The sequence below is a fragment of the Bubalus bubalis genome, chromosome 3 (assembly GCF_019923935.1).
Source record: "Bubalus bubalis isolate 160015118507 breed Murrah chromosome 3, NDDB_SH_1, whole genome shotgun sequence".
In the NCBI taxonomy this organism is placed as follows: domain Eukaryota; kingdom Metazoa; phylum Chordata; class Mammalia; order Artiodactyla; family Bovidae; genus Bubalus; species Bubalus bubalis.
The window spans coordinates 26,639,391-26,665,778 of record NC_059159.1 but is presented as its reverse complement, the minus strand read 5'-3'; the positions used below and the strand labels follow the sequence as shown (position 1 = coordinate 26,665,778).

At 56.6% G+C, this 26,388-nt stretch overlaps 1 protein-coding gene across 3 annotated transcripts; it reads left to right on the top strand.

Moving 5' to 3' along the window:
* Nucleotides 1–8,870: 8,870 nt before the first annotated feature.
* Nucleotides 8,871–25,847, top strand: COL1A1 (collagen type I alpha 1 chain). 3 transcript variants are annotated; one of them, XM_006041152.4, is made up of 51 exons: nucleotides 8,871–9,098; nucleotides 10,586–10,780; nucleotides 10,935–10,969; nucleotides 11,080–11,115; nucleotides 11,205–11,306; nucleotides 12,140–12,208; nucleotides 12,426–12,470; nucleotides 12,621–12,674; nucleotides 12,856–12,909; nucleotides 13,416–13,469; nucleotides 13,587–13,640; nucleotides 13,974–14,027; nucleotides 14,115–14,159; nucleotides 14,276–14,329; nucleotides 14,440–14,484; nucleotides 14,652–14,705; nucleotides 14,958–15,056; nucleotides 15,143–15,187; nucleotides 15,285–15,383; nucleotides 15,516–15,569; nucleotides 15,735–15,842; nucleotides 15,921–15,974; nucleotides 16,254–16,352; nucleotides 16,552–16,605; nucleotides 16,692–16,790; nucleotides 17,397–17,450; nucleotides 17,641–17,694; nucleotides 17,813–17,866; nucleotides 17,965–18,018; nucleotides 18,455–18,499; nucleotides 18,591–18,689; nucleotides 18,955–19,062; nucleotides 19,647–19,754; nucleotides 19,964–20,017; nucleotides 20,226–20,279; nucleotides 20,500–20,607; nucleotides 20,694–20,747; nucleotides 20,860–20,913; nucleotides 21,051–21,212; nucleotides 21,304–21,411; nucleotides 21,557–21,664; nucleotides 21,769–21,822; nucleotides 21,915–22,022; nucleotides 22,567–22,620; nucleotides 22,739–22,846; nucleotides 23,182–23,235; nucleotides 23,514–23,621; nucleotides 24,207–24,489; nucleotides 24,599–24,789; nucleotides 25,079–25,321; nucleotides 25,437–25,847. In XM_006041152.4, exons 1-51 carry the CDS (start codon nucleotides 8,996–8,998, stop codon nucleotides 25,581–25,583), a joined length of 4,392 nt encoding a protein of 1,463 aa, XP_006041214.2. In that variant the 5' UTR covers nucleotides 8,871–8,995; the 3' UTR covers nucleotides 25,584–25,847. The 3 variants fall into 3 exon arrangements, with proteins under 3 accessions (XP_006041214.2, XP_044795027.1, XP_044795026.1); XM_044939092.2 differs by lacking the exons at nucleotides 21,051–21,212; nucleotides 21,304–21,411; XM_044939091.2 differs by lacking the exons at nucleotides 14,440–14,484; nucleotides 14,652–14,705; nucleotides 14,958–15,056.
* Nucleotides 25,848–26,388: the final 541 nt, after the last annotated feature.

The window sequence follows — 26,388 nt, the reverse complement described above, 5'->3', positions numbered from 1 at the left end:
CTGGAGACGAAGAGGTGGCAGGACGGGGCCGCGCAGGAGAAGGAGAAAAGGAGGGGCCAGAGGCAGCCTCTCAGGGTGCAGGGGCGCTGTGGGAGGGGTCCAGGCACCAGCCTCCTCCTTTCCTGCAGACGTGGACTCCCCAGCTCATTTGAGACGTGTCATCCTTGCAGCAGCGGTCTCTCTCTCCGCTCTCTGGCCAGACCCAGCCTCGAATGCGGGGAGGGCCCTTCAGAAAGAGGCGTGGGCGGGTTCCCAGCTTGGCAAAGCTGAGCCCAGAAACGGAGGAGGGGAGCAGCCTAAGCCCAACGAAGTGCAGTCCTTCCCCTACCTGCCCCTCCCCAGCTTCCCCACCTGGGAAACAAGAGAAAGGACAAAGACATTCTATCTGTCATGTGTGAGGTGGGGTCTGGGGGAGTCATTTAAGCCCCTCCTCACAGCACTGGGGGTGCAGGGCCTCACTCGAAGTCTTGCACATGGCCTCCCTCCCCCTCCTCCAGAGCCCCTTGCCTGGGAGGGGCTCCCTCTGCCCTTCATTTGGGGGAGGAGGGGAAAGAGGGTCCACAGCCGGGAGGAAATGACAGCCAGGGCAGACATTCCCGATGATGACTCACAGGCCCGGAACGCCTTGAGGAGAGGCGGCAGTAGCTGGACAGGCTCCTGTTCAGCTGGGGCAGCCAGAGAGGACCCAGGACCCAGGAGGGCAGGGAGGCCAGGGGAAGACGGAAGGTCAAGAGGCAGAGCCCAGGGACTTTCCTGGTGGTCCAGTGGTTAAGACTCCGCACTTCCAATGCAAGGGTATGGGTTCCATCTCTGGTCAGAGAACTAAGATCCCACATGCTATGTGGCAAGGCCAAAGTATTTAAAAAAAAAAAAAAAAAAAAAAAAAAACTTATTTAAAAAGGAGAAACTTAAAAAAAAAAAAATGCAGAACCCAAGGGAGGCTGCAGCCTGGAGCCAGGATCGAAGAAAAGGTCACTGAGAGGGGCCTGAAGGAGGGGAGACAATGTGCCATCCCACTGCCCACAAGCAGGAGCGAGGAAGGCTGCATAGAACAGAAGACAATGCCCACCGCCCCCGGCCTTCAGGAAACTCCCCTTTCTTGAGAAGAGGGAGACGTCCTACTCTGTCCTGTCCTGGGATCTGAGGATGACACCTCCTGTCCTAAGGAAGCCCGGGGATGGCTTCAGTGACCTCCCTTGGTTCTTGCCCACTCCAACTCGCTTCTCTGTCATGCTCCCCTCCGTTTACTGGCCGCATGTTTGGGGAGGGGAAACTGAGGCCCAGAGTGGTCTGGGGCACAGGGAACACAACAGCTCCCCCAACTCTGCCTGACCTGGCAGAGTTCCAGGCTTTTGTATCCCTTCTGCTGTGTCCTGCTTTTTCTCTCCCCAGAAGAAGATGCAGCTAAAGCCTTCAGTCTACGTGGCAGGCAGAGGGGGGCCTGCAAGGGGGGGGGGAGCTGGGAATGAGGTCAGCGGGTTGGATGGGCCAGGCCGTAGCTGTGAAGGCATCTGGGCTGCAGCAGTCTGGAAGGTAGGGGCCTCTGGGCCGGGCCACTCCCAGCCCAACCCGCCATCTACCCGCCCACCGTGGCCTCTTTCCCGTCTCCTGCTCCTCCCCTCTCTGCAGCCCACACTCCGCCCAGGCCAGATGGTTCACATCAACCTTCTTCCATGTGGCAGTTCCACCCTGCCCACCAGGCTCCCTTCCCCCTCTGGCCACACGACTCAGGGGAGAGTTGGGGAGCAACTCTCATACCCTACACCCCCAGATCTGGGCAGGTATTATGCAGGATCCCTGTAACATGTTGACCCTCCCTCAACCCCAGTTGCTTCTCTGGCCCCTCCAGCTCTTTAGCATCCCTCCACCCCCACCAAGGATCTTGAAGTACAACAGAGATCCTTCCTCTAATCCCTGAATCTCAGCTGTGTGACTTTAAGCAGGTCACTTCTCTTCTCTAGGCCTTGGTTTTCTCCTCTGTGCAAAAAAGGAGGACAGGGCAGAAGTTATCTTCCATCTGAACATCTATTGTTCTGTTCTACTTCCACGTTGAAACAAGATTCTGAATCTAGTAGAAGTTGAACACCAACTTTGGAGGGGTCATCTGGTCTACCTCTTTGCCTGCCCCCAAGCCATATTTTCCTGTTGACCCAAGATCCACAGATCCCACCAACTTACTTTGCACCTCTTCCTCCTTTCAAGGGCCCCAGTCTTCTAACCTGAGTTCTCCTACTGTCAAGGCATAAGTTCTCTGGACAAGTCTTTGGCAAAAGGCTTATCAACATACCTTACTCAAGAGCAGTCACTGGCTCTCTGTGGCCACCAAACTGACTATGAATCTCTCTCCTTGAATTCCAAGGCTCTAGAAGTTGGCCCCAGCCTATCTTTCCAGCCTTTTCTTTCACATTTCCTCTGCCCAAGGCACTGTGTGTGTGTGTGTGTGTGTGTGTGTGTGTGTGGTTTCCCAGGTTTAGCGATGCCTTTCCTCCCATTCCTCAAAATCACACACCCAATGCTGCCTTGGGTAAGAAACATTTTGGGGATTTATTTTGTTCCCCTTCCTGACCCTGCACTCTTTGAAGGCAGATGTCATTGCCTCCACAACTCTCTCCAATGCAAGGCTGGCACCGGGAGGTCTGTAGTAACCATCCACTGAATGGAATTGACTAGTGTCTGCAGTAAGCACTGACCTCAGAATCTTCATCCCTAAACTTGGTCCCTGCCCAGCCTCCTCTCTTCCAGGTACCATACCATTTGGTCTCTCTGGTCATCCCTGTTCTTCACCACCACACTCCCTCATCCAATCCAATCCCAATTTCTCTAAATTCTGCCTCCCAAAGTCCTCTTGAATCCATTCCCTTCTCTGTCTCCATCCACTTCCACCTGATCCAGACTCTCATCAGCTCTCACTTAGGCACCTCCAGCAGCCACTTTCTACTACAATCATCTTTCATGTTCCCTTGAGTAACCATGGTGATCTTTGACAAATGTAGACCTAATTGTGACCTTTGTTGTTTCAGACCCTCTCCTAGGGTCCAAAGCTCTAAGGACAAGACTGAAACTGCTGACATGGCTTCTTTGGCCTGCCTCTGTTTCCTGTGCTCCAGACACACTGCCCTTCACTGGATTCTGTTAGCATCTAGAACTTGCCATGCTCCCTCCTGCCTGGGATTCCTGCCACTCAGAGCTCTGTGTTCATTTCCTTCCTAACGTTTACAGTTATAACTACAAGCTGATTTATGTGACTTCATTCATGTCTGTCTCTACCAGATGTAAGCTCCATAAGGATAGGCACTGAGTGCCCAGCGCCCAGCAAAGTGCCTGGCATAGAAGGATGCTGAATGAATGATTCTAGATCCTTCCTGTGTCCACACCAGACTCTAACAAAGGGGTGCTCTGCCCAGTGATGACACAGTCGAGCAGACTACCCCCTGCTCACTGGAACTCCAGAATTCACCCCCTGCTCACTCTCCCACCAAGGGAACTCCAGAATTACAAGTGTGCCAGGAAGAAGAACTGGTGGTTGATGTCACAGAGAAAGACACCAGTTATCTGTGGCTGAGGATTTCTTGTGGGAAGATGACAGTGGGGGTGACAGAAAGAAATCAGGATCTGGACAGGTGCTCTTGGCTCACACAGGCTGCCCCTTCACTCTTCCTTCCACTCCTCCCACAAATCCCAGCTTCAAAGAAACCTTTGCATCCAACCTCTAAACACTTCAACTAGACATCTGGTTGTGATGCAAGCCTTAACCTCCCTTAATCCCCTCTCTCCTAGACTGCTGAAGCTCTCTCCTTTGGTGGACTGCACGCATGCGGGAGACAGCCACCACCCCCTTAGGAAGGGGTGGAGCACCAGAGATGCTGGAAGAGAATATGAGAGAAAAAGAGAGAAGGAATGTGTGGATGGAGGGGTGGGCCAGTGGAATGGAGGCAGAGGAGAGAAAGAAAAGGAAAGAAAAGAACTAAGAAAAGGAAAACAAATACATGAAAAGGGGAAAGGTTAAGGGTAGGGGAAGATAAAAGAATAGAAAATGGAAAAGAAGTGAGGATGGGATAAAACAAGGGCAGAATTGAACCAAGCCAGGAAGGAGGAACTAGCAATTCATTTGATTGACTCGATCAACCCTTAACAAGAATTTACTCTGCCTTCAGATGCTGCGAATGGGGCCAGTGATCTAATGATGACCTTGACAGGCCCCTGCCTGGGAAGCTTACACTTCAGGAGGAAAGGTGGGCTTTGGCCCCTCACTTGTAATCACCAGAGTGGACACTAGGAGTGTGGCCCTTAATCCTGACAACATCCCCATCTAGGACATTATTCTCAGTTGGGACCTGGCTACACCTGGTAGGGCTGGAGTGGGTCTGGGGAGTCCTGCTGCTGCTGCTTCTGCTGCTAAGTCGCTTCAGTCGTGTCCGACTCTGTGAGACCCCATAGATGGCAGCCCACCAGGTTCCCCTGTCCCTGGGATGGCAGCCTACCAGGCTCCTCCATCCATTTTCCAGGCAAGAGTACTGGAGTAGGGTGCCATTGCCTTCTCCGCTGGGGAATCCTAAAGTCATCTAAAGGACCATGCCCCAGCCTTTCTCTCCCAGCTTGTCCCAGCTCCTTCCCTGGTTCCTGCCCCAAAGTCCCCTTCTTTGACTGGGGTGGGGGGTTCCCAGAGAATGTGACAGGATCTACAGGACTAGAAACCAAGCCTTCTCTTTAAGATTGTGGACCAAGGGCTTGCTCTAGAAGAAAGTGAAATGAAGGCAAGAACTGGATGTGGATATTTGAGAAGAGGAAGATCGAAAAAGTTACCCTGAAAAAGAGCGCCAGAGAAGGAAGGCCAGAGAAAGAAGCAGAGTTCCACAAGAAAGAAGGGGAAGGCTGGGGACAAAAAGATAGACAGGAGTGGGGTGGAGGTGTAAGAAAAAGAAAAAGAGAAGGAAGGAGGGTAGGTGGGAGGATGAAGCATTTACATGCTCTCCTCCCCTTAAGAGCTAGACTCCTCCTCTGAGTTGTCTGCACTCTGACCCCATTTCCTGGCCTCCCACTCACTCCTCAGCCCACTCCAGTCTGGCTTCTTCACCCCTCACTCCACCCAAACAGCTCACACTTTGGGCACCAATCACTGCTATGCTGCTTAATCCAGTGACCATTTTACTCCCTATCATACTAATTCTCTCTGCAACATGTAACTCTCCTAGAACAATCTCCCCTCTGCATACATGACACCCTTGATCTTCCTTCTCGCCCTCTTACTTCTCCCACTCCTGTTGTGTCTCCTGTGCAGGCCCCTCCTCCCCTTCCCGACCCTTAACCCTGAGAATCTTCAAGGCTCCATCCAAGCCCTTCATCTCTCCTCCTTCCATACTTTCTCTGGAAACAACTCCTTCCACATCATCACCCAGTGGAGGCGGGAGTCCCACATTTGTCTCTCCTCTGGATTCCAGACTCAGATACTGAAGTTCCCTCCATGCAGCTGACTGAATGTCTCATAGGTACCTAACACTCAACATGGACAAACTTAATCCATCATCTTCCCTCTAAATCTAGAAAAGATGAAGAGATGAAAGGAAATCTCGGACCAAGGCACTTGGGTTGAGGCTGAGGCATGGAAAGAGCGGAGCTGTGCCTGGTTGCTAAGGACCAAAGGAACCAGACAGTATGATGCTGAAGAAAGGGAAGAAGAGAGACTCCTCCACTCCTGGGATCTGTTCCCAGACTCTGATTACAGGGATCCTCAACAGGAATCCTGTTGGGAACATGATGGGAACCCATGATGGGAACACACGGAGCCCAGGGTCTTCACTGCAGCCTCACTCTTAGACCTCTTCCCTTCCTCTATCCTCAACCCCTTTGCCAGGGACCCTCTCTTCATCACCAGTCTGGGGCAGAAGAGCATTCTGGAAGGTCAGATCAGGGGGAGGAGGGCAACAAAACCTCAGCAGGGCACCAGGTAGCTGGAAAGGGCTGACCAACCTGCCCACCAGGTGCGCCAGCACCCGGGCTGCCTTTGCTCTTTTACCCCCACCAGCAGTCCAGAGCAGGGCTTGAGGGGCTCCTCGGGAGGAGGGGGAGTGGGGAGCGCAAGCACAGTGAGGAAGGGCACTTGAGGAAATTTGGAAGGGAGCGAACTCAGAGCTCAGCACTTTTTTCCTTCTGTTTTTCTTCTTGAGGAATTTTTTTCCCTGACTGCTGATGACTTTACCATTTCTAAGGGGTCGGGGGGAGGAGATTTTGGCTTTTGCTCTCCCCCCCCACTCCAAATGCCAGACAAAGTCTTACATTCCACAAGAAGCCAGAGCTTCAGAGTTTCCTAAAGATGAGGTGGCGTCTCCTCCCCTCTCCGGCCTCAGCTCCCTCCCTCTTTCCTCCCCCACCAAGTCTCAAGCCCTCAGTTCTGGCCAAGGAGGCCCAGGCAGGCTGGGAGGAGACCCCAAGCACATTCTTCCTCTCATTGTCATGCTGCAGAAATTAGAGACACATCTTCGGGCTGGGCGCCCGCCAAGCGTTTCAAGTTGAAAAGTGGCAGAGGAGGCCCTGGGCCTCAGTGCTCTGCCACGTGTAAAGGATGCTTGGGAAACTTCTGCCTGCAGCCCTGGGATGGAGGTCTGAAACTGGCATTGGAGCAGTGGCTGTCACATGCCATACTCACAAAACCCACCCCTCAATCCCAAGGTTCCCTAAATAGTCTTCAGAACCCTAGGCTCATGATGTAGCAACTCCCAACCCACATCTCTGAGTCTTAATCTCTCCTGTAAGGTGGTCGAGGGCCAGCCTGAACAGGGACCAAGTGGGGAGGGAACTGTAGGTAGGAGTCCTTCTGGCTGCAAAAACTCAGCAAGCAGGGAGGTGGAAGGTCACAGCAACCCTCACTTCTAGCCTGTAACTCTCCGCCCCAAACAACCACTCCAGAGGGGTGACTACTCTGAGGGGCAGGACTCCTCGTTTCTCCTGTTAGGGAGGGGGTGCTCCTTGTCCCTGAGCCACGCTGGAGGGGGCAGGAACTGCCATCTCAGCAGCTCAGCCCCCAGCCCTGCCCTGCAGTAGCTGGCACGATGGGGGCAGATCCTGGGCCACAAGTTGCTGCCACATGGTGGGGATAATTGATGAAGGCCCATCCCTCCATTGCTGTCTCCAGCCCTGCCTCTCTGGAAACTCTATATTTTCCCTTTAATTATAGCCCCTGCAGTCTCCCTCTGCTGCCCCACCCTCGCCGCTCATCCTGGCTGCCCACGGCCAGCCGGCCAGCCGACGTGGCTCCCTCCCCTTCTGTTCTCTTGGTCTTTTTTTTCCTTTGCCTTCGTTGCACAAAACCAGCTGGGGGAGGGCGTGGAGAGGGGCGGGGAGGGGGGAGGCAATGGAATCTTGGATGGTTTGGGGGAGGCGGGACTCCCCGCTTCCACGTTTGCAGCTCTGGAGTGATGGGGGTGGGGAGCTGCACGGGAGGGATTGGAGTTGACGGGCACTGCAAAGCGACCCTCTTTGACTTCTCTTGGGCCCACAGATTTTGGCAGGATCAGGAACCTGGATAGATTGGGGTTGGGGTAGAGTACTGGTGGGAGGTTGGGACATAGAGAAGGCAGGACGCTGGCTTCTAGAGTCATCTCCTAATATAGCCTGTTGTTCTTGGGGTCTCCATCGCTTTTCAGAGTGTAGATGATTCTCTCCTGGTTCCAGGGACAAAAAGCGATGCCCTGGGTTTCCAGGAAAGAGGTGAGGCAGAGAGAAACGTCCTCTAAAATAATGTCACTCACCTGTAATTCCACCTCAGACCTCCAAGGCAAGTCTTCCCCCAGACACCCCAATTCTCCCATATGTCCCCTATATGTCCCCAACCCTGATTCCAGGTACAGACAGAGACAGAGCTTTATGCAGCCTCCAGAAGGAACACCCTCTCTCTTGTCAAGTGCTCTCCAATACAGTTCTCTCCAGTTTGACTGTGCTGGGTAGAAGGATGTCTAAACAGGCCATGACCATGGCCACGACAGACCCTAACACAAGACCCTTTTCTAAGTCACCAGTGACCACGGCCCTTTCGTGCAAACTTACTGCCCCTGGAGTGGAAAAATTCTAGCAATTTTCCACCACCACCCTGCTGCCCCATCACTCAACACCAAAGCTTCCTTCTGGTGAGACCGCATACTCAAATTTTTCACTCAGTGCCTCAGCACCCCTCCTCACCCCATCTCTTTCAATCATGCTAGGGTTTAGGGGAGAGCATTTGAGTCTATTCTGGAGCCTCAGGCATGGCAGAATTGACATCCTCAAAACAAAAACCCACCCTAAGGATCTGATTCTTAACGTCTATAAATAAATCTATCTTGTTCCCCAAATATTCCTAGGTTCCATACCCCAGCCACACCAGAAGACACCCCTAAACAGGCACATCTTTTTAAATTCTCTGGTTCTCCTGCTTTAAAGTGGTCCCCAGCTGCCTCTCCATACCCATCCCTGAGCTCTTGCTCTGGATGTCAGGAGGGTGAACAAGCAGGGCGAGCAGGACCCTCTCCCAATCACCCTGAGTCCTTCCATCTTTGAAAGCCTCCCTAACCAGCTCCCCAGTTCCAGTCCCCTCATTGAGACTGGGGGTCCTAGAAAGAAAGCCGAAGAGGCGCCCCTACCCACGCAGCACCCCAGCGGCAGCATCTCTGGCCCAGACTGAACCGGGGGGCTGGGGAGGCAGAGCTGCGAAGGGGGGAGATGTGCGGTGGACTCCCTTTCCTTCCCTCCTCCTCCCCCTCTCGGTTCCGACTCCCAAATTGGGGGCCGGGCCAGGCAACTCTGATTGGCTGGGGGACGGGCAGCCGGCTCCCCCTCTCCCGGGGGCAGGGTTCCTCCCCGCTCTCCATCAGGATGGTATAAAAGGGGCCCGGGCCGGTGGTCGGAGCAGACGGGAGTTTCTCCTCGGGGTCGGAGCAGGAGGCACGCGGAGTGTGAGGCCACGCATGAGCGGACGCTAACCCCCACCCCAGCCGCAAAGAGTCTACATGTCTAGGGTCTAGACATGTTCAGCTTTGTGGACCTCCGGCTCCTGCTCCTCTTAGCGGCCACCGCCCTCCTGACGCACGGCCAAGAGGAGGGCCAGGAAGAAGGCCAAGAAGAAGACAGTAAGTCCCAAACTCTTGGGAGTCTAGGGCTGCTTGCTCTCCTGCCCTGCGCTCGGTCCCGGGGGTCTGCGACTTAAACTGAGATTCGGGATGCTCCGGAGGCTCAGGGATGGAAGGAAGATGGTGAGGGCTCTTCCTCGGTGCCCTCTCTGCGACGGGGTGTTGATGAAGGTCCCCCAGGAGTAAGAGGGGAGGATGCTGCACGGCACGAATTGGCGCAGGAGGAGTTCTGAGCGCGCACTGTGAAGTACAGCGGGAGAAATAGGGTCTGGGCACCGGTTTGGGGGAAAGTACGTCGAAGATGGGATGGAGGCGCCGAGTTGAGAAATTGGAGTCCAAGATGTAACAGTGATCAGGAAGGCTATGGGATGATTCATCAGGAAAGACTGTTTGCCCTCTCTGCGGGCTAGCAGTGTTCCTGGGGCCGCGGAGGTCTTGGACTGAGGGGGGAGGGGGCGCAGAGAGTGGGCGGGTTGAATGATGAGAAACTTTGGCGCGGACTTGGCCACGCAGGGTCTTTGCGCCCTCTGCTGATCTACACTGGGCAGTGCGCGTCCTTATCCAGCGCTTCCCCGCGCAGGAGCTGGAGCGGGAAGACCGGGATTGTTGCTGGGTGTGGACCCCACCTCTAGATCTGGAAAATAAAGCTGGAGATGGGATAGCCCCTGTCTCTAAAAGAAATAGCTAGTTTGGGGAAATTGCTTAGTGTTGCCCCGCCACCTAGTGGCCGTCTGGGTAGAAGATTATGCGGTGGGCGTGGTTAACTAACCACTTACTGTTGCGGACTTTCTGGTTCTTTGACTAAGAAGTGACCCGGAGCACTGGCTGGCTTTGGGAAACGGGGGTTGCCCCTGAGCGAGGCCTTTTGAGATGTCTGGGCGCCGGAGGTTAGGGCGTACCCTATTTTTACCGCACATTTCAGGTCTCTGGGCGGGATCCCACGCCAATCAGCCCCACCCCATCCTCTTAGCCCCGCCCACGCCATCCCACCTGCCCCGGGAATGGGGCGGAATCTGGGTTGAACCTCCCATCTCTCCTCCCATTTTCCTCTGAGGTCTCCAACCAAGGTCACGCCCCACAAGCCTGCCCTCGGGATGGGGCGCCTCTCTTCCCACTCCTCCATCCCCCAGCCCCACCCCCACCCAATGGCTTTTTATTTCACTTGGCTTCAGCGCCAATGGTCTGAGGTTACAGTTGGAAGCGACCCCGGCCTAAAGCTTTGTTTAAATTCCTGAGAACTGGAAAGAGTTATAGCTGTCCTGGCCAGGCGCCTCGGCGCTGTCACGGGCTCTGATGAGGAGCAGATGAGCGTTTAAGGATTTGGGGAAAGGAAAAACAAAAGGACAAAAAATGGCAAGGCGGGAAATGGAAAATCTAAATGTGCCTCTAAGTCCGAAGGGAAGGGACGATGGGGTTGGTGTACCTGGAGCCCCGAGGTAGGGGACTTGCGCGCCGCTGACAGCCCCCATCTCCCCGTCTTGCCCCAGTCCCACCAGTCACCTGCGTACAGAACGGCCTCAGGTACCATGACCGAGACGTGTGGAAACCCGTGCCCTGCCAGATCTGTGTCTGCGACAACGGCAACGTGCTGTGCGATGACGTGATCTGCGACGAACTTAAAGACTGTCCTAACGCCAAAGTCCCCACGGACGAATGCTGCCCCGTCTGCCCCGAAGGCCAGGGTATAGCTCGGGGCCTGGGCCAGGGCGGGCGGGGGCTGGGGGATATAAGGGGGGACGCTCCTTAGCCCCTATCAGGGAAGGCCTCTGTCTCTGGGAGCACCTGGAGCAAACCTTGCCTCTAAGTCACGTCTCTCCCCACCCCCCCACCCCCCAGAATCACCCACGGACCAAGAAACCACCGGAGTCGAGGTAATCCTCTGCCCCTTTGCCGTCGACTCTCGCCACACCCCACCCCCCAGGACTCTTCACGGTTCTTCTCTAACCCCGTTCCTTTTGTTTCTTCTCCTGCAACCCTATAGGGACCCAAAGGAGACACTGGCCCCCGAGGCCCAAGGGTAAGCGGCGCCCTCTCGCGGCTGTCGGGGGAGGTAAATGGGCGTGGCTCCCGGCCTGCGCTCACCGGGCCTGCCCTTTCCCGCCTCAGGGACCCGCCGGCCCCCCTGGCCGAGATGGCATCCCTGGACAACCTGGACTTCCCGGACCCCCTGGACCCCCCGGACCTCCCGGACCCCCTGGCCTCGGAGGAGTAAGTGGAGAGTCGAGGCTTCTGTGGAAGGCCTTAGGAGCCAGCCCTGCGCCCCCACCCCCCACTCCCGCTGCCGCCGGTGTTTTCCTTTGCTGGGTTTAGTTTTGTTTTGGCAGATGGCATACTTTGTATTTTGAAATAATTTCAAGCTTATAGGGGGAAAAGGGGAGAAGAGTTGCAAGAATAATACAAAGAACTTTCATATATCGTTCACAATTTGTCACATTTGCTTTATCAGTTTCTACGTATACGTAAAATTATGCGGGGGCGGGGGGTGGTTTCTCCGAACCATCTGAGAGTAATTTGCTGGTATTGTGTCCCTTTGCTCCTAAATACTTTAGTGTGTATTTTCTAAGAGCTAGAACATTCTCTTACATGAGCATTACATAATGAGTACATTTTAGAAATTTAACGTTGACCTGATACTATTATCTAATATGCAGTCCATATTCAAACTTCACCAATGTTCTCCATAATGTCCTTTACACCATTTTTCCCTCCCTGATTCAAGATCCAATCAGGGTTATAAATTACATTTAATTATCATGTCTCTAGTTTCCTTTCACCTGGAACATTCCTTAGACTTCCCTTTTCTTTCATGACACTGAACTGTTTTGCAAAAGACAGTTGTTTTGTAGACTGTCTCTTAAATTGGGTTTGTTGGATGTGTCTTCCTGATTAGATTCCAATGATACATTTTGGGCAAGACTGTTCCACAGGTCGTATTGTTGTGCTGCATAGAGAATGTGATATCATTGCGTTCCGTTACTGGTGATATCTTCTGCCTTTCAACTCTGCCCTGACCCTGTTTTCTCATGCACTCTCTCTTCTAGAACTTTGCTCCCCAGTTGTCTTATGGCTATGATGAGAAATCAACAGGAATTTCCGTGCCTGGTCCCATGGTGAGTCATCAGCAGACTATGTAGAGGACAGAAAAAGAGCAGACAGGCCAGTGAAGGCGCATAAGATGGCATAGATAACTTGGGAGGTCAAGATGACCTTTGGGACCTCAGAATCCAGACAGAACATGAGGCAGCTGGGTGGGCCGAACAGGAACCGTGGGAGATAAACTTTACTACCGAGGCTTCACTATGGCCTCTCTTTCTTTTCCTTCCATAGGGTCCTTCTGGTCCTCGTGGTCTCCCTGGCCCCCCTGGTGCACCTGTGAGTATCCGGGATGTCTACACCCTTTTGGGTTTTAGAGGGAGGATTGGCATGAGGGCAAGGAAAGTACTCAGAGATTTCTTGGTGAGATGGGGACATGTTGGCAAGGACCTGCCCTTCTAACCCTACCCCTCTCTCCTTGTCCTCTAGGGTCCCCAAGGCTTCCAAGGCCCCCCTGGTGAGCCTGGCGAGCCCGGAGCCTCAGTAAGTGGCCCCTGATTTGCGTTCTCTATGCAAATATACACCCCCTCTACAAATATATGAATTCTCCTATTGAAGGACCACCATCTGGAGTCTTTGTTACCTCCTTCTTCCAATTCTAGCCTTCCCCTTCTTTTCTCCTTATCCTGGTCATTCTAACATCCTCTCTTCCTGTCACCTCTAGGGTCCCATGGGTCCCCGTGGTCCCCCTGGCCCCCCTGGCAAGAACGGAGATGATGTAAGTAGCCCTGGTGAGGCGATACCATCTGACCCCCACCACCTCTCCATGGGTAGGCTCCTGCAATCTCTACCCTAGTGCCTCCACCACCTTTGGGAGTGACACCCAGAGAAAGAAGGACATGTTCTCCCTGACATATGGGACTGCCCTTGAATAGGGAGCTTCCTGGGATGTTTCCCCATCTTCCTAACAGATGTGGCTGTCCCTCCCCTCACCTCAGTCACCTTAAGCAGTCTCCAACTCTATCCTTGACACGAATGGCTTCTCTGGGTGTAACCTCAGGTTTTCACTCCATGTGGTGAGATTAAGATGCTGGTGACAGAAATAAACAGAAATTCTTTGGAGGCAGGCAAAATTCACCAAGCGAGTGTTTCACAGTACATTTAAACTGAGATAGAATTTGGGGTCCCGAAGCCTGACCCTCAACAATCCCAAGAAGACCCAAGCCTCCCATACTTTTCCAACTCTGGGGGCATGGGCATGATGGCCTTTTCTTTTTCTCTCAGGGCGAAGCTGGAAAGCCTGGTCGTCCTGGTGAGCGCGGGCCTCCCGGACCTCAGGTGAGCAGGATGGTGTGGCTGCCTCCAGCCTTTGCTGCACTGGGGCTTCCTTTGGGAGCTGTGTCCACGGTGGAGTCTTCTAATGGCCCTGCCTTTGTCTTTTTCTTTTCTCTCCAGGGTGCTCGGGGATTGCCTGGAACAGCTGGCCTCCCTGGAATGAAGGGACACAGAGTGAGTCTCCTTTGTATCATCTAAGTTCCCAAAGTCCCAGTGTCATATTCTAGTCCTTTCCCCAGAGGATCCTGGCATGCATCATGCTGGGTGGTAGCTACATAAGAAGTTCCAAGGGACAGAGAGTAAATTTCCAAGAGAACTTCCCTTCGTTGGGAAAGAAATCCCAATAAAGGGAGGGAGGGAGATCTTGGGTCAGTTGGGGTTTAGTCTAGCTCAAAGACAGGGGGATAGATGTGATGACTTCCTGAGGCTCCTTCTCTGGGCTGGGCTGGTGTCAGGGTGGTCCACGGTCTCCACAGGGTCTCACGTTGGCCCTCCCTCCTATCTTAGGGTTTCAGTGGTTTGGATGGTGCCAAGGGAGATGCTGGTCCTGCTGGCCCCAAGGTAAGATACTGTGTGATGGTCATGGTCACTCACTTCCTCCACAGTCCCACCTAGAACAGATTCCTCACTCCATTCTCTGCTCTGTAGGGCGAGCCTGGTAGCCCCGGTGAAAATGGAGCTCCTGGTCAGATGGTGAGTGTGTCCAGTTCTGGAAGGAAGGGAGGGAGCAGGGTGTAGGAGCAAGATGGGGGCTTGGGGAGAAGGGGGTGTCTTCCATCTCACTTGGCTTCTCTTGGTTTTGTTCTCAGGGCCCCCGTGGTCTGCCTGGTGAGAGAGGTCGCCCCGGAGCCCCTGGCCCTGCTGTAAGTACTGGCCCTTTGGGGAACCCAGAGCTCTGGAAAGCGTTCCTTAGGAGCTAAAGGGCCTGAGCAGCGCTCAGTGAGTGTAACCGGGACTTCTCCTCCCGCTGCAGGGTGCTCGAGGAAATGATGGTGCTACTGGCGCTGCTGGGCCCCCTGTGAGTACCGCCTCTAGCCTTCAGTGCCTGGGACTGGGCAGGGCTCTCAGCGCCAGCTCTTCTGGCTGACATCAGGGCCAGGTCTCAACCCCAGGACCTCTTCTGTCCCAGGATGTGACTTGCAGCTGCCATCTTCCTTCTTGCTAACCTTGCCTTTTTATTCACAGGGTCCCACTGGCCCCGCTGGTCCTCCTGGTTTCCCTGGTGCTGTGGGTGCTAAGGTGAGACCCCCACCCTCCAATGAGCGGAGCTCCCATGGGCCAAGGGGTGGGCATTTCTTTGCTCCTGAAACCTGAAGGACCCAGAATCAAGAGAGAAGCTGAGTCCCCAGCATCTTTGTCTTGGGGGGGTCTCTTCTCTGATCTTAAGAGTCATGACGCTTGGTCTCCTGTCCTGGCCCTTCACCCCCTGCCATCTGGAGGTGAGGCTGGGTTCCCAGGGTGACTTCTGGCATATCCTTTCTTCCAATCCAGGGTGAAGGTGGTCCCCAAGGACCCCGAGGTTCTGAAGGTCCCCAGGGTGTACGTGGTGAGCCTGGCCCCCCTGGCCCTGCTGGTGCTGCTGGCCCTGCTGTAAGTATCACTTCCACAGTGCTCCCATGCTCCTCCCTAACTCAGAGTCCTTGCCTTTCACTCACCCACCTCTCTCCGTGTCACAGGGCAACCCTGGTGCTGATGGACAGCCTGGTGCTAAAGGTGCCAATGTAAGTATCCTGCAGGTTTCAGAGCCGCCCCTGGTACCCACCTTCCACCTGCCCTGTGCCCTCCACTCCTGGGCTCAATTTGTTCTGCCTCCCTTAGGGCGCTCCTGGTATTGCTGGCGCTCCTGGCTTCCCTGGTGCCCGAGGCCCCTCTGGACCCCAGGGCCCCAGCGGCCCCCCTGGTCCCAAGGGTAACAGCGTAAGTACCGTTGTCTTTCTTCTGTCCCACCTCCTATGTTGATCTGAGGCCCTTGTCTGGGAAGCATGATGGGCCAGGCCAACTGAGCACTGTACCCATTCTCCACTCATCATCTTCTCCCCCCCTACTCAGGGTGAACCTGGTGCTCCTGGCAGCAAAGGAGACACTGGCGCCAAGGGAGAACCCGTAAGTCCTTTCGCAGCTCCATCTGTCTACCCCAGAAGCCCCTGGGGGTGGTCCAGGGAGGAAAGGGAACCCCCGGTGCTGGAGACCCAGCCTCAAGACAACTCTGAAACTGGCACCAGGACGGCCCCTCACTGTAGGCTGCCCCCTCCTCTCTGCCCTCTCCAGGGTCCCACTGGTATTCAAGGCCCCCCTGGCCCTGCTGGGGAAGAAGGAAAGCGAGGAGCCCGAGGTGAACCTGGACCTGCTGGCCTGCCTGGACCCCCTGGCGAGCGTGTAAGTGCCCCCTTCTTCACCCCAGTGCCGACCTGGTGCCCACATGTCTGAGCTCCCTGACCTCCTCTCTTCCCCCAGGGCGGACCTGGAAGCCGTGGTTTCCCTGGCGCGGACGGTGTTGCTGGTCCCAAGGTAAACCTCTCATCATGACTGGGAGGCTGACCCTGCCGCTCCCTGGACATTCCCTTCCTCTCCCGGATACAGTCAGCCCCCTCCCAGCCCCACCGCCCAGTCCTTTAGTGCCCACACTGGGGTGCTGACCTCGTCACACTCAGCTCGCCTTGACCTTCCCATCACCACCAGTGCCCCTCACAGCACCCAGCCCCGTGGCCCAGGAGGAAGAAGACGGCAGCCCATGATGAAGTGGCCCAGACTTGAGGCCCTAATTGTTGCTGTGACTCTCCCAACCAGGGTCCTGCTGGTGAACGCGGTGCTCCTGGCCCTGCTGGCCCCAAAGGTTCTCCTGGTGAAGCTGGTCGCCCCGGTGAAGCTGGTCTGCCCGGTGCCAAGGTGAGACTCCAGCACTCTGCCCAGCGAATTTATTGTTCTCTGTTAGTGGCCCAGGCCTCTGCCCATCCTGTGTGGGCTCTGGAGCAGGACCCCAGATCCGCCTTCTGGAATGTCCTCCACCCGGCCTGCACCTTCCTACCGCCCCTCTCCCACCACCTGTATCCTCCACTCCACTCACACCTGTCTGCCTCCCCCTTAGGGTCTGACTGGAAGCCCTGGCAGCCCGGGTCCTGATGGCAAAACTGGCCCCCCTGTAAGTATCCCTCCTCCAGCCCCCTGTCCGCCTCCTGACCTCTCACCCTCTGTCCTCACCTCTGCTCATGTGCGTTCCATCCTCAGGGTCCCGCTGGTCAAGATGGCCGCCCTGGACCCCCAGGCCCTCCCGGTGCCCGTGGTCAGGCTGGCGTGATGGGTTTCCCTGGACCTAAAGGTGCTGCTGTAAGTATTCAGGGAGTTGTGTTACAAGGACATACACACTTGAGGCGAGGGTAGGCGTGGGGGGAAGAGTCCAGGCTCTGGGCCCAGCTCTGCCACTGACTTGCTATGTGGCCTTGGGCCACTTACTGCCCCCCTCTGGGCCTCAGTTTCCCTATTTCATAAAAGGAGAGACCTCTCCTTGGCTTCACTACCATTGCTCTATCCCTGGAAATAAGTATTGTTGCCCCCTCCCCACCCCACACACACTTGGGGATAGGATGGGCCTTTTACATGATAGTCATTCCCAAATCTTGGTGAGTTCTTTGAGGCTCAAAAAGAGATTTCAAAGGAATAAAAGCCCTTTGGAGCTCAGATGTCCAAAGGCATACTATGGGGAGAAGAAAGGGAAGTGGGTGAGAGAGGAGCCTAAGGGGCAGGTCGTCTGGGAGGACAGGGCTCAGGGAGAGGCCAAAAGATGGAGCAGTTGAAGCTAACAGAGGCCTTCCTCAGGGGCCAGAGCTGATAGATGAAAAAGCTCCTTAAAAATTCCACTCAAAGGAAACAGGAGGGACCCAGGAGACCTGGTTGCCCACTTCAACTCCCTCAACCCTACCTCTCTTTCCCCAGGGAGAGCCTGGAAAAGCTGGAGAGCGAGGTGTTCCTGGACCCCCTGGGGCAGTTGTAAGTATCTCCTTTGGGTCCCTGTCCCTTTCCCGCCCATGTCCCATCCCTATATCCTGCAGAAGGGATATGAGGCTCCAGCCCATCCCTAGGGCATCAGGACCCCCAGCTCCAGGCCCCTTACCTGTGCTGTCTTCCTCAGCTGCCCACCCACCTCACCACTCTAACCCCTTTTTTACTCTTTCCCCAGGGTCCTGCTGGCAAAGACGGAGAAGCTGGAGCTCAGGGACCCCCAGGACCTGCTGTGAGTGTCCCTGACAGGGAGGCCTAGGGAGGGGGGTGCTGTGGGGCAGGAAAGGGGAGCAAGCCCCCTGCCCCCTTCTCCTGGGCCTTCTCATGACCACAGCATTCCCTCCATGCAGGGCCCCGCTGGTGAGAGAGGCGAACAAGGCCCTGCTGGCTCCCCTGGATTCCAGGTGAGGTCTCACACTGTCAGGGTATTGGGAGAGGGGTGTGAGGAACACTTCTTCCAGATTCTAAGCCCATTCTTCCCTCACCCATTTCCCAACTACAGGGTCTCCCTGGCCCTGCTGGTCCTCCTGGTGAAGCAGGCAAACCCGGTGAACAGGTAAGGTGTACCAGCTGGCTGAAGAGATGGGGAGTGCAGGCAATGCTGAGGGAGAGTCCAGCCCTCCTAGCTAAGCACATAGCCATCAGCTAAAGGGAGCAAGGTTAGACTTGAGGAAGGGCTTCCCATCGTGAAGGGTGCCACACAGAGGGGAGCACAGAGCTGCACCCCTGCATGCTAGGATCGGGAGGGAGCTGCATGGCTGCGGGTCTGGATGACTTCTTTTTAGAGCTGCTGGAATACTCTGGCTTTCCCTCAACCTCAAGTTCAGGAAAGGTGATGCATCCTGAGGAAGGATAATCCCAGTTCAGTGCTCAGAAGGGGTTGGTCTCTAATCACAGACTCTAAGGGCTAGCTCCCAGGCGGGCAAGAATGTTTTCTAGTGGGGATGGCCAAGGTGGGTTTTGCTCACTGTCTCTCCCTTGCTCCCCCTCAGGGTGTTCCTGGAGATCTTGGTGCCCCCGGCCCCTCTGGAGCAAGAGTAAGTAGAGCCTCTTCCTGCATCACAGAGATGCCCTGAACCTGGGCCTGTTTCTGGAGCCACCATCACACACCCTGTCCTTCCCTTCCAGGGCGAGAGAGGCTTCCCCGGCGAGCGTGGTGTGCAAGGGCCGCCCGGCCCTGCAGGTCCCCGTGGGGCCAATGGTGCCCCCGGCAACGATGGTGCTAAGGTAAGGGCAGCACGGGGTCCAGGTCTCACCCTTCAGTGGGGGGGCTGCCTGGCTGGGACCAAAGCCAGCTAGATGTTGGGGAGGGTGGAGGGACAAGACTAGGGTAGGGTCCATGTGCAGCCTGAAGTTCTGGGCTGTGAGCCCTAGTGCCTGTCTTTGGCCTCAGGACCAAGCCTGGGAGGAACTAAGAGGAGGCTCAAAGTTGTGACCTAGACCTAGTTCTGAGATCCCAAGTCTCACTCCAGCCTTATTGGTTGTCACATAGGGTGATGCTGGTGCCCCTGGAGCCCCTGGTAGCCAGGGTGCCCCTGGCCTTCAAGGAATGCCTGGTGAACGAGGTGCAGCTGGTCTTCCAGGCCCTAAGGGTGACAGAGTAAGTTGAACTCCGCCGCCCCCCACCCCCACCCCGCCCGAGCCTTGTGTAGTTCCCATCTCTCTCTGCTTTGAATCCCTCAGCATCTTTCTTTCTGCTGCCTGGGGTGTTTTCCTCTTCTTAATCCTCCTTCTCTGGCCTCTCGGTTAGCATCTACCTATAGTTCAGGCCCTTCCCTTCCCATGTGTTACCATGGCAACAAGCAGTAATGGGTGCCTCCTAGACTAGGGATCCCTTACTTGGGAGCTTCTTAGCCTAAAGTGTTAGTCGCTCAGTCGTGTCCAACTCTTTCCAACCCCTGGACTGTAGCTCACCAGGCTCCTCTATCCATGGGATTTCCCAGGCAAGAATACTGGAGTGGGTTGCCATTTCCTTCTCCAGGGGATCTTTCTGACCCAGGGATGGAACCCAGGTCTTTCCTGGGAATCCCCACACAGGCGTCTTTCCCCTGAAAGATCTTGTGTTCTTTGCACATGTTGGGGCAGGGCAAACATAAGCTGGGGAGGGGTCCCAGACACAGGCAGGATGCTGAAGGTCACCTCCTTGCCCCACGCCAGAAGTCTCAGGCTTTCCTGTGTCTTTAGGGGGATGCTGGTCCCAAAGGTGCTGATGGTGCTCCTGGCAAAGATGGCGTCCGTGGTCTGACTGGTCCCATCGGTCCTCCTGGCCCCGCTGGTGCCCCTGGTGACAAGGTGAGATGGCCCCCTTCTCACCTTCTTCCCTAACACAGAGCTTCCCTCGTGAGCCTGGGCACGGCTCTGCTGGGGAGGCAGCTCCTGCCACTCCAACCTGGCCACCCAACAGTGGGGTGACCAGGAGGGACGAGGACTCTCCTGGGGTCATCGGGCAGGAGTATTCAGTGTGGCACCCTGATCCTGAGCCTCTTGTCCCTTCCTTTCAGGGTGAAGCTGGTCCTAGCGGCCCAGCCGGTCCCACTGGAGCTCGTGGTGCCCCCGTAAGTACAGAAGACCTGGTTAAGGCACCGCACCTGGCCCTTCTCTCCATGCTGCCCCCAGCCCTCTTCCTGTCCCTTCTCACCTTAGCTCCCACTTGCTCTGGTCCCTGGGCAGTGCTCCTCAGGCCTTCTTCCCCACCCTCCTGTCCATCCCCACCTGCCTTCCCCCGAATCAGGGCCTCTCTCCACTTGCCTCCTTTTCTTCTAGGGTGACCGTGGTGAGCCTGGTCCCCCCGGCCCTGCTGGCTTCGCTGGCCCCCCTGTGAGTACCAAGATCCTTTTTATCTTCCATCCCCGACTAGGACCTGGGGCCTTGGGTGATTGGATGAGGACAGAGGCGTTGGCCGGGTTTAGAGGCAGGTGGAGGGGAGATTGCCTCCCATTGAAAGCGTCTTCTTGCCTGGAGTTCCGGTGCCCTCTAGGCTGACTTCCTGGGTGAGCACAGACCTCTCCTCCACTCACCATGCTCCCTCCTCCCCCAGGGTGCTGATGGCCAACCTGGTGCTAAAGGCGAACCTGGTGATGCTGGTGCTAAAGGTGACTCTGGTCCCCCCGGCCCTGCTGGACCTGCTGGACCCCCTGGCCCCATTGTGAGTATCTCACTGTTTAGGCCCAAGCTGCCAGCAGGCTGGACCCAGGATCGGCCCAGCCTTGATGCCTCTGTGTTCTCCTCCAGGGTAACGTTGGTGCTCCTGGACCCAAAGGTGCTCGTGGCAGCGCTGGTCCCCCTGTGAGTACCCACTCTCCGCTGAAGCTTCCCCCAGGCAGCGTTTGGAGGTGGGGCAGCTGGGCCGGGTGAGGGGCTGTTCTCCCTCTGATCGCTTCTTTGTCCTCTTCTCCAGGGTGCTACTGGTTTCCCAGGTGCTGCTGGCCGAGTCGGTCCCCCCGGCCCCTCTGTAAGTGTCTGTGTGGAGACTCCACTGGTCTGTCAAGAGTGGGACACAGGCTGTCAAGAGTGTGGTGGGCCTGACTGAGGCCTCAGGAAAGCTCCAGAATCTGCTGGACTCTGACAGTCGCAATTCTCCCCATCCAGGGAAATGCTGGACCCCCTGGCCCTCCTGGCCCTGCTGGCAAAGAAGGCAGCAAAGGCCCCCGTGGTGAGACTGGCCCCGCTGGGCGTCCCGGTGAAGTCGGTCCCCCTGGTCCCCCTGGCCCCTCTGGTGAGAAAGGAGCCCCTGGTGCTGACGGACCTGCTGTAAGTGCCCCCTCCAGAGGGGTCCAGAGTCGGGGGCGTCGTCCCTGGCCATTGGGAGTCATCTCACCCCTGTCTGCCCCCCCCACCACAGGGCGCTCCTGGCACTCCTGGACCTCAAGGTATTGCTGGACAGCGTGGTGTGGTCGGCCTGCCTGGTCAGAGAGGAGAAAGAGGCTTCCCTGGTCTTCCTGGCCCCTCTGTGAGTGCCCCCTCACCTTGGGGCAGGACCATTGCAGGACTTGGAGGGTGCAGGATGGGGGTGGTAGGGTCAGCAAGGACAAATGTGGGGGACCATCGGGCCCTCTCCCACCCCATCTCTGGCCTGACTCTTTCTTCTCCCTCAGGGTGAACCCGGCAAACAAGGTCCTTCTGGAGCAAGTGGTGAACGTGGCCCCCCTGGTCCCATGGGCCCCCCTGGATTGGCTGGACCCCCTGGCGAGTCTGGACGTGAGGTGCGTGGTTGCCAGCCCCACGCCAGTGCCCTCACTGTGGCCATTTGGGCCTTGGCCTGAGGCTCCCTTTCCTTGGCTGATGTTCACTTCCCCGCCCCCCGCAGGGAGCTCCTGGTGCTGAAGGATCCCCTGGACGAGATGGTTCTCCTGGCGCCAAGGTGAGACAGCTGTGCCCAGGACCACAGCCCCACAGCCGCTCCCACCGGGCCGCTTCAGCCGGAGCTCACCGGGTTTCCCTTTGTCCTCTCAGGGTGACCGTGGTGAGACCGGCCCTGCTGGACCTCCTGGTGCTCCTGGCGCTCCCGGTGCCCCCGGCCCTGTCGGACCTGCTGGCAAGAGCGGTGATCGTGGTGAGACTGTAAGTCGCTGGGCCTGGCTTGCTGCTTCTGCTCAGGCCAGGGACTCTCCAGACCTGCAGGGGATCTGCAGGTGGACATTTGACTTCACCTAGGCAGGGGAAAAGAGGAGGACTTGCAAGATGTCTGGCCCTTGGTTTCCCTGAAAAAACTGAACCATAGGAGTTTGGATTTTTTGAACCTGAACCCCGCCCCCACCATTCTCTTTGCTTGGCCTTGCCGTAAACTTTTCTCTGCTCCAAACTCAGTTTGGAATGTTTACCAGGAAAAAAAAAAAAAAAATGGAGCCACAGCACAGCCTCAAGGCCCCTCCCCAGCCAGTACCCCGTTTCCCCCAAGGAAGGGGGTTTGTTCCCAGGTGCTCAACCCAGCTTACACAAAGCCTAAGTCCGCTTGAAGATTCACCGGGGGTCAGGAGGGATGGATATGGTAGGAACAGATGTGAAGGGATTTGGCCAAGGGGAGATTTCAACTGTAGCTCAGGCTGTTCCAGCCCTGAGCCGGGCTCCTCCGACCAGGATCTCATGCTCTCTCTGCTCTCCCTAGGGTCCTGCTGGTCCTGCTGGTCCCATTGGCCCCGTTGGTGCCCGTGGCCCCGCTGTAAGTGCCCTACTCTGGCCCTTACGTCATCCTCAGAACCCTTGTCCATGTGGAGACTGTACCCCCCTCAGTGCTAACAGAACTTTCACCTGACGGCCTGTCCTCCTCGCTCTTCTAGGGACCCCAAGGCCCCCGTGGTGACAAGGGTGAGACAGGCGAACAGGGCGACAGAGGCATTAAGGGTCACCGTGGCTTCTCTGGTCTCCAGGGTCCCCCTGGCCCTCCCGTGAGTATGCTCAGCCCCTCCCCAGCCCCTAGCTGACATTGCATCTTCTTTCATCATCTCCCCAAGCCCTGCTGTGTGATGGGGAGGACACTTTACCTTAGCTTCCCTTTTTGGACAGTCCTTCTCGCTAGTGGGAACTGGGGTCTGAAGGCCAGTGGGCATTTCCAAGTAGTTTCCAGGAGGGTGAAGTGCACAAAGCGGGATCGTGGGAGGGGGCTCAGCCTATGGACACCCTGGGGCTAGGCTTCCAGCGTGACGCGGTTGGTGGCAGGGCGCTGTTGCTGGCCGCCTCTGACCTACGCTTGGCCTGAACTGTCTTCCCATCGCTCCTGCAGGGCTCTCCTGGTGAGCAAGGTCCTTCCGGAGCCTCTGGTCCTGCTGGTCCCCGCGTGAGTCATCTTCTGTTTGTCTGTTCTTCCTGGGCCCTTCAGTTCTCTAGAGAAGGGTCTGGAGCAGGGGAGGAAAGAAAGGAATGGGCTCTGTGGACAACCTTACGCGGCCTTTGGCCTCTCCCTCTCCACTTCCTCCCACAAAGTTTCCGTGGGAATAAGCCATAAGAAGGCTGGGGAGTCTGAGCCAAGCAAAGTGGGAGATGGGCTTCTCTGCCAGAGCTGGGGTGGGCCCCTGCTTTCCGGAAGGCTTTCTCCAACCAGCTTCCTCCCTGCAGGGTCCCCCTGGCTCTGCTGGTTCTCCTGGCAAAGATGGACTCAATGGTCTCCCAGGCCCTATCGGTCCCCCTGGGCCTCGAGGTCGCACTGGTGATGCTGGTCCTGCTGTAAGTCCCCCAACCCTGTCTGCCCGTGGGCCCCCCAGCCCTGAAAGCACCGAGCCCCAGTAATCCCCACTCTTCTCCCTTCCTGCCCATGGCCCCCCAGCCCTGAAAGCACCGAGCCCCAGTAATCCCCACTCTCCTCCCTTCCTGCCCATGGCCCCCCAGCCCTGAAAGCACCGAGCCCCAGTAATCCCCACTCTTCTCCCTTCCTGCCCATGGCCCCCCAGCCCTGAAAGCTCCGAGCCCCAGTAATCCCCACTCTCCTCCCTGTCTGCCCATGGCCCCCCAGCCCTGAAAGCACCGAGCCCCAGTAATCCTCACTCTCCTCCCTGTCTGCCCATGGCCCCCCAGCCCTGAAAGCACCGAGCCCCAGTAATCCCCACTCTCCTCCCTTCCTGCCCATGGCCCCCCAGCCCTGAAAGCACCAAGCCCCAGTAATCCCCACTCTCCTCCCTTCCTGCCCATGGCCCCCCAGCCCTGAAAGCACCGAGCCCCAGTAATCCCCACTCTCCTCCCTATCTGCCCATGGACCCCAGCCCTGAAAGCACCGAGCCCCAGTAATCCTCACTCTCCTCCCTCTCTGCACAGGGTCCTCCCGGCCCTCCTGGACCCCCTGGTCCCCCAGGTCCTCCCAGCGGCGGCTACGACTTGAGCTTCCTGCCCCAGCCACCTCAAGAGAAGGCTCACGATGGTGGCCGCTACTACCGGGCTGATGATGCCAATGTGGTCCGTGACCGTGACCTCGAGGTGGACACCACCCTCAAGAGCCTGAGCCAGCAGATCGAGAACATCCGGAGCCCTGAAGGCAGCCGCAAGAACCCCGCCCGCACCTGCCGTGACCTCAAGATGTGCCACTCCGACTGGAAGAGCGGTGAGGGCCGGCCCAACTGTGCTTCCCCCTCCTGCCGTGATGGGGCTGAGCCCTGAGGGGCCATCATCCCATACATCCCCTGATGCCATCTTACCTTGCCCCACCCCAGGAGAATACTGGATTGACCCCAACCAAGGCTGCAACCTGGATGCCATTAAGGTCTTCTGCAACATGGAGACCGGTGAGACCTGTGTGTACCCCACTCAGCCCAGCGTGGCCCAGAAGAACTGGTACATCAGCAAGAACCCCAAGGAAAAGAGGCACGTCTGGTACGGCGAGAGCATGACCGGCGGATTCCAGGTGCGTGAGCTGGACCTTATAGCCAGTCTTAACAGAGATGGGTCGGCCCAGGGCTCAGAAGGGCCTGAGTGTAGGTCCTGGGTGGACCAGACCTCTGCGAGGTGTGATGGGCTGGGAGACAGGAGACTGGGGACCTTGATACTGACTCAGACATAGGGTGTCTGGGGGGCAAGGGTTGCCACCTCTGGAAGTGGGGTTCTCTGGGATTCCCTCGGAGGATTCTAGAGAGGGAGGCCAGGACTGGGGGCTCAAACACAGCCATTCACTCCTCGCTCTGCCACCCCCACAGTTCGAGTACGGCGGCCAGGGGTCCGATCCTGCCGATGTGGCCATCCAGCTGACTTTCCTGCGCCTGATGTCCACCGAGGCCTCCCAGAACATCACCTACCACTGCAAGAACAGCGTGGCCTACATGGACCAGCAGACTGGCAACCTCAAGAAGGCCCTGCTCCTCCAGGGCTCCAACGAGATCGAGATCCGGGCCGAGGGCAACAGTCGCTTCACCTACAGCGTCACCTACGATGGCTGCACGGTGAGTCCAGCAGGGCCCCTGTGCTGGTCTTCGGCTCTCCCGGCGGGCCTGGTCCCCCCACCCCCTCGCTGCCACTTGGTGACGCCCCTCTCCCACTGTCTCCCCTTCACCCCAGAGTCACACCGGAGCCTGGGGCAAGACAGTGATCGAATACAAAACCACCAAGACCTCCCGCTTGCCCATCATCGATGTGGCCCCCTTGGACGTTGGCGCCCCAGACCAGGAATTCGGCTTCGACGTTGGCCCTGCCTGCTTCCTGTAAACTCCTTCCACCCCAACCTGGCTCCCTCCCACCCAACCCACTTGCCCCTGACTCTGGAAACAGACAAACAACCCAAACTGAAACCCCCGAAAAGCCAAAAAATGGGAGACAATTTCACATGGACTTTGGAAAATATTTTTTTCCTTTGCATTCATCTCTCAAACTTAGTTTTTATCTTTGACCAACTGAACATGACCAAAAACCAAAAGTGCATTCAACCTTACCAAAAAAAAAAAAGAATAAATAAATAACTTTTTAAAAAAAGGAAGCTTGGTCCACTTGCTTGAAGACCCACGTGGGGGTAAGTCCTTTTCTGCCCATTGGGCTTATGACACCCCAGCACTGCCCTTTCTGCTCCTTTCTCCATGCCTTCTTAGGGCCTCCCCTCCACTGGTCCCCAAATCTAAGTCTCCCCAAAAGACACAGGAAACAATGCATTGTCTGCCCAGCAACCAAAGGCAATGCTGAAACACCCAAGTGGCCCCCACACTCCCAGCCCACTTCCTTCACCCAGAACCTCCAAACCCTGGGGGACTTGGAGTCTTCAGACTGCCAAAGAAGCTTTACCATCTGGCATCCCTGTGGCCCCGGCAACATTCCCTCTTTGTTTTTTGAGGGGAGCATGCCAGGGGGACCACTGGCCGTTCAACACCGGGTTTGGAGGAAAGTCAGGAGGGGCCACACAGAGCAGAAACATCGGATTTGGGAAACGCGACATTCCCCCCTGCGCAACCTGGCCGGGTGGGAGAGACTGCTCTGCTCCTTGTGAATTGTATTGTTGAAAGACTACCTCGTTCTTGCCTTT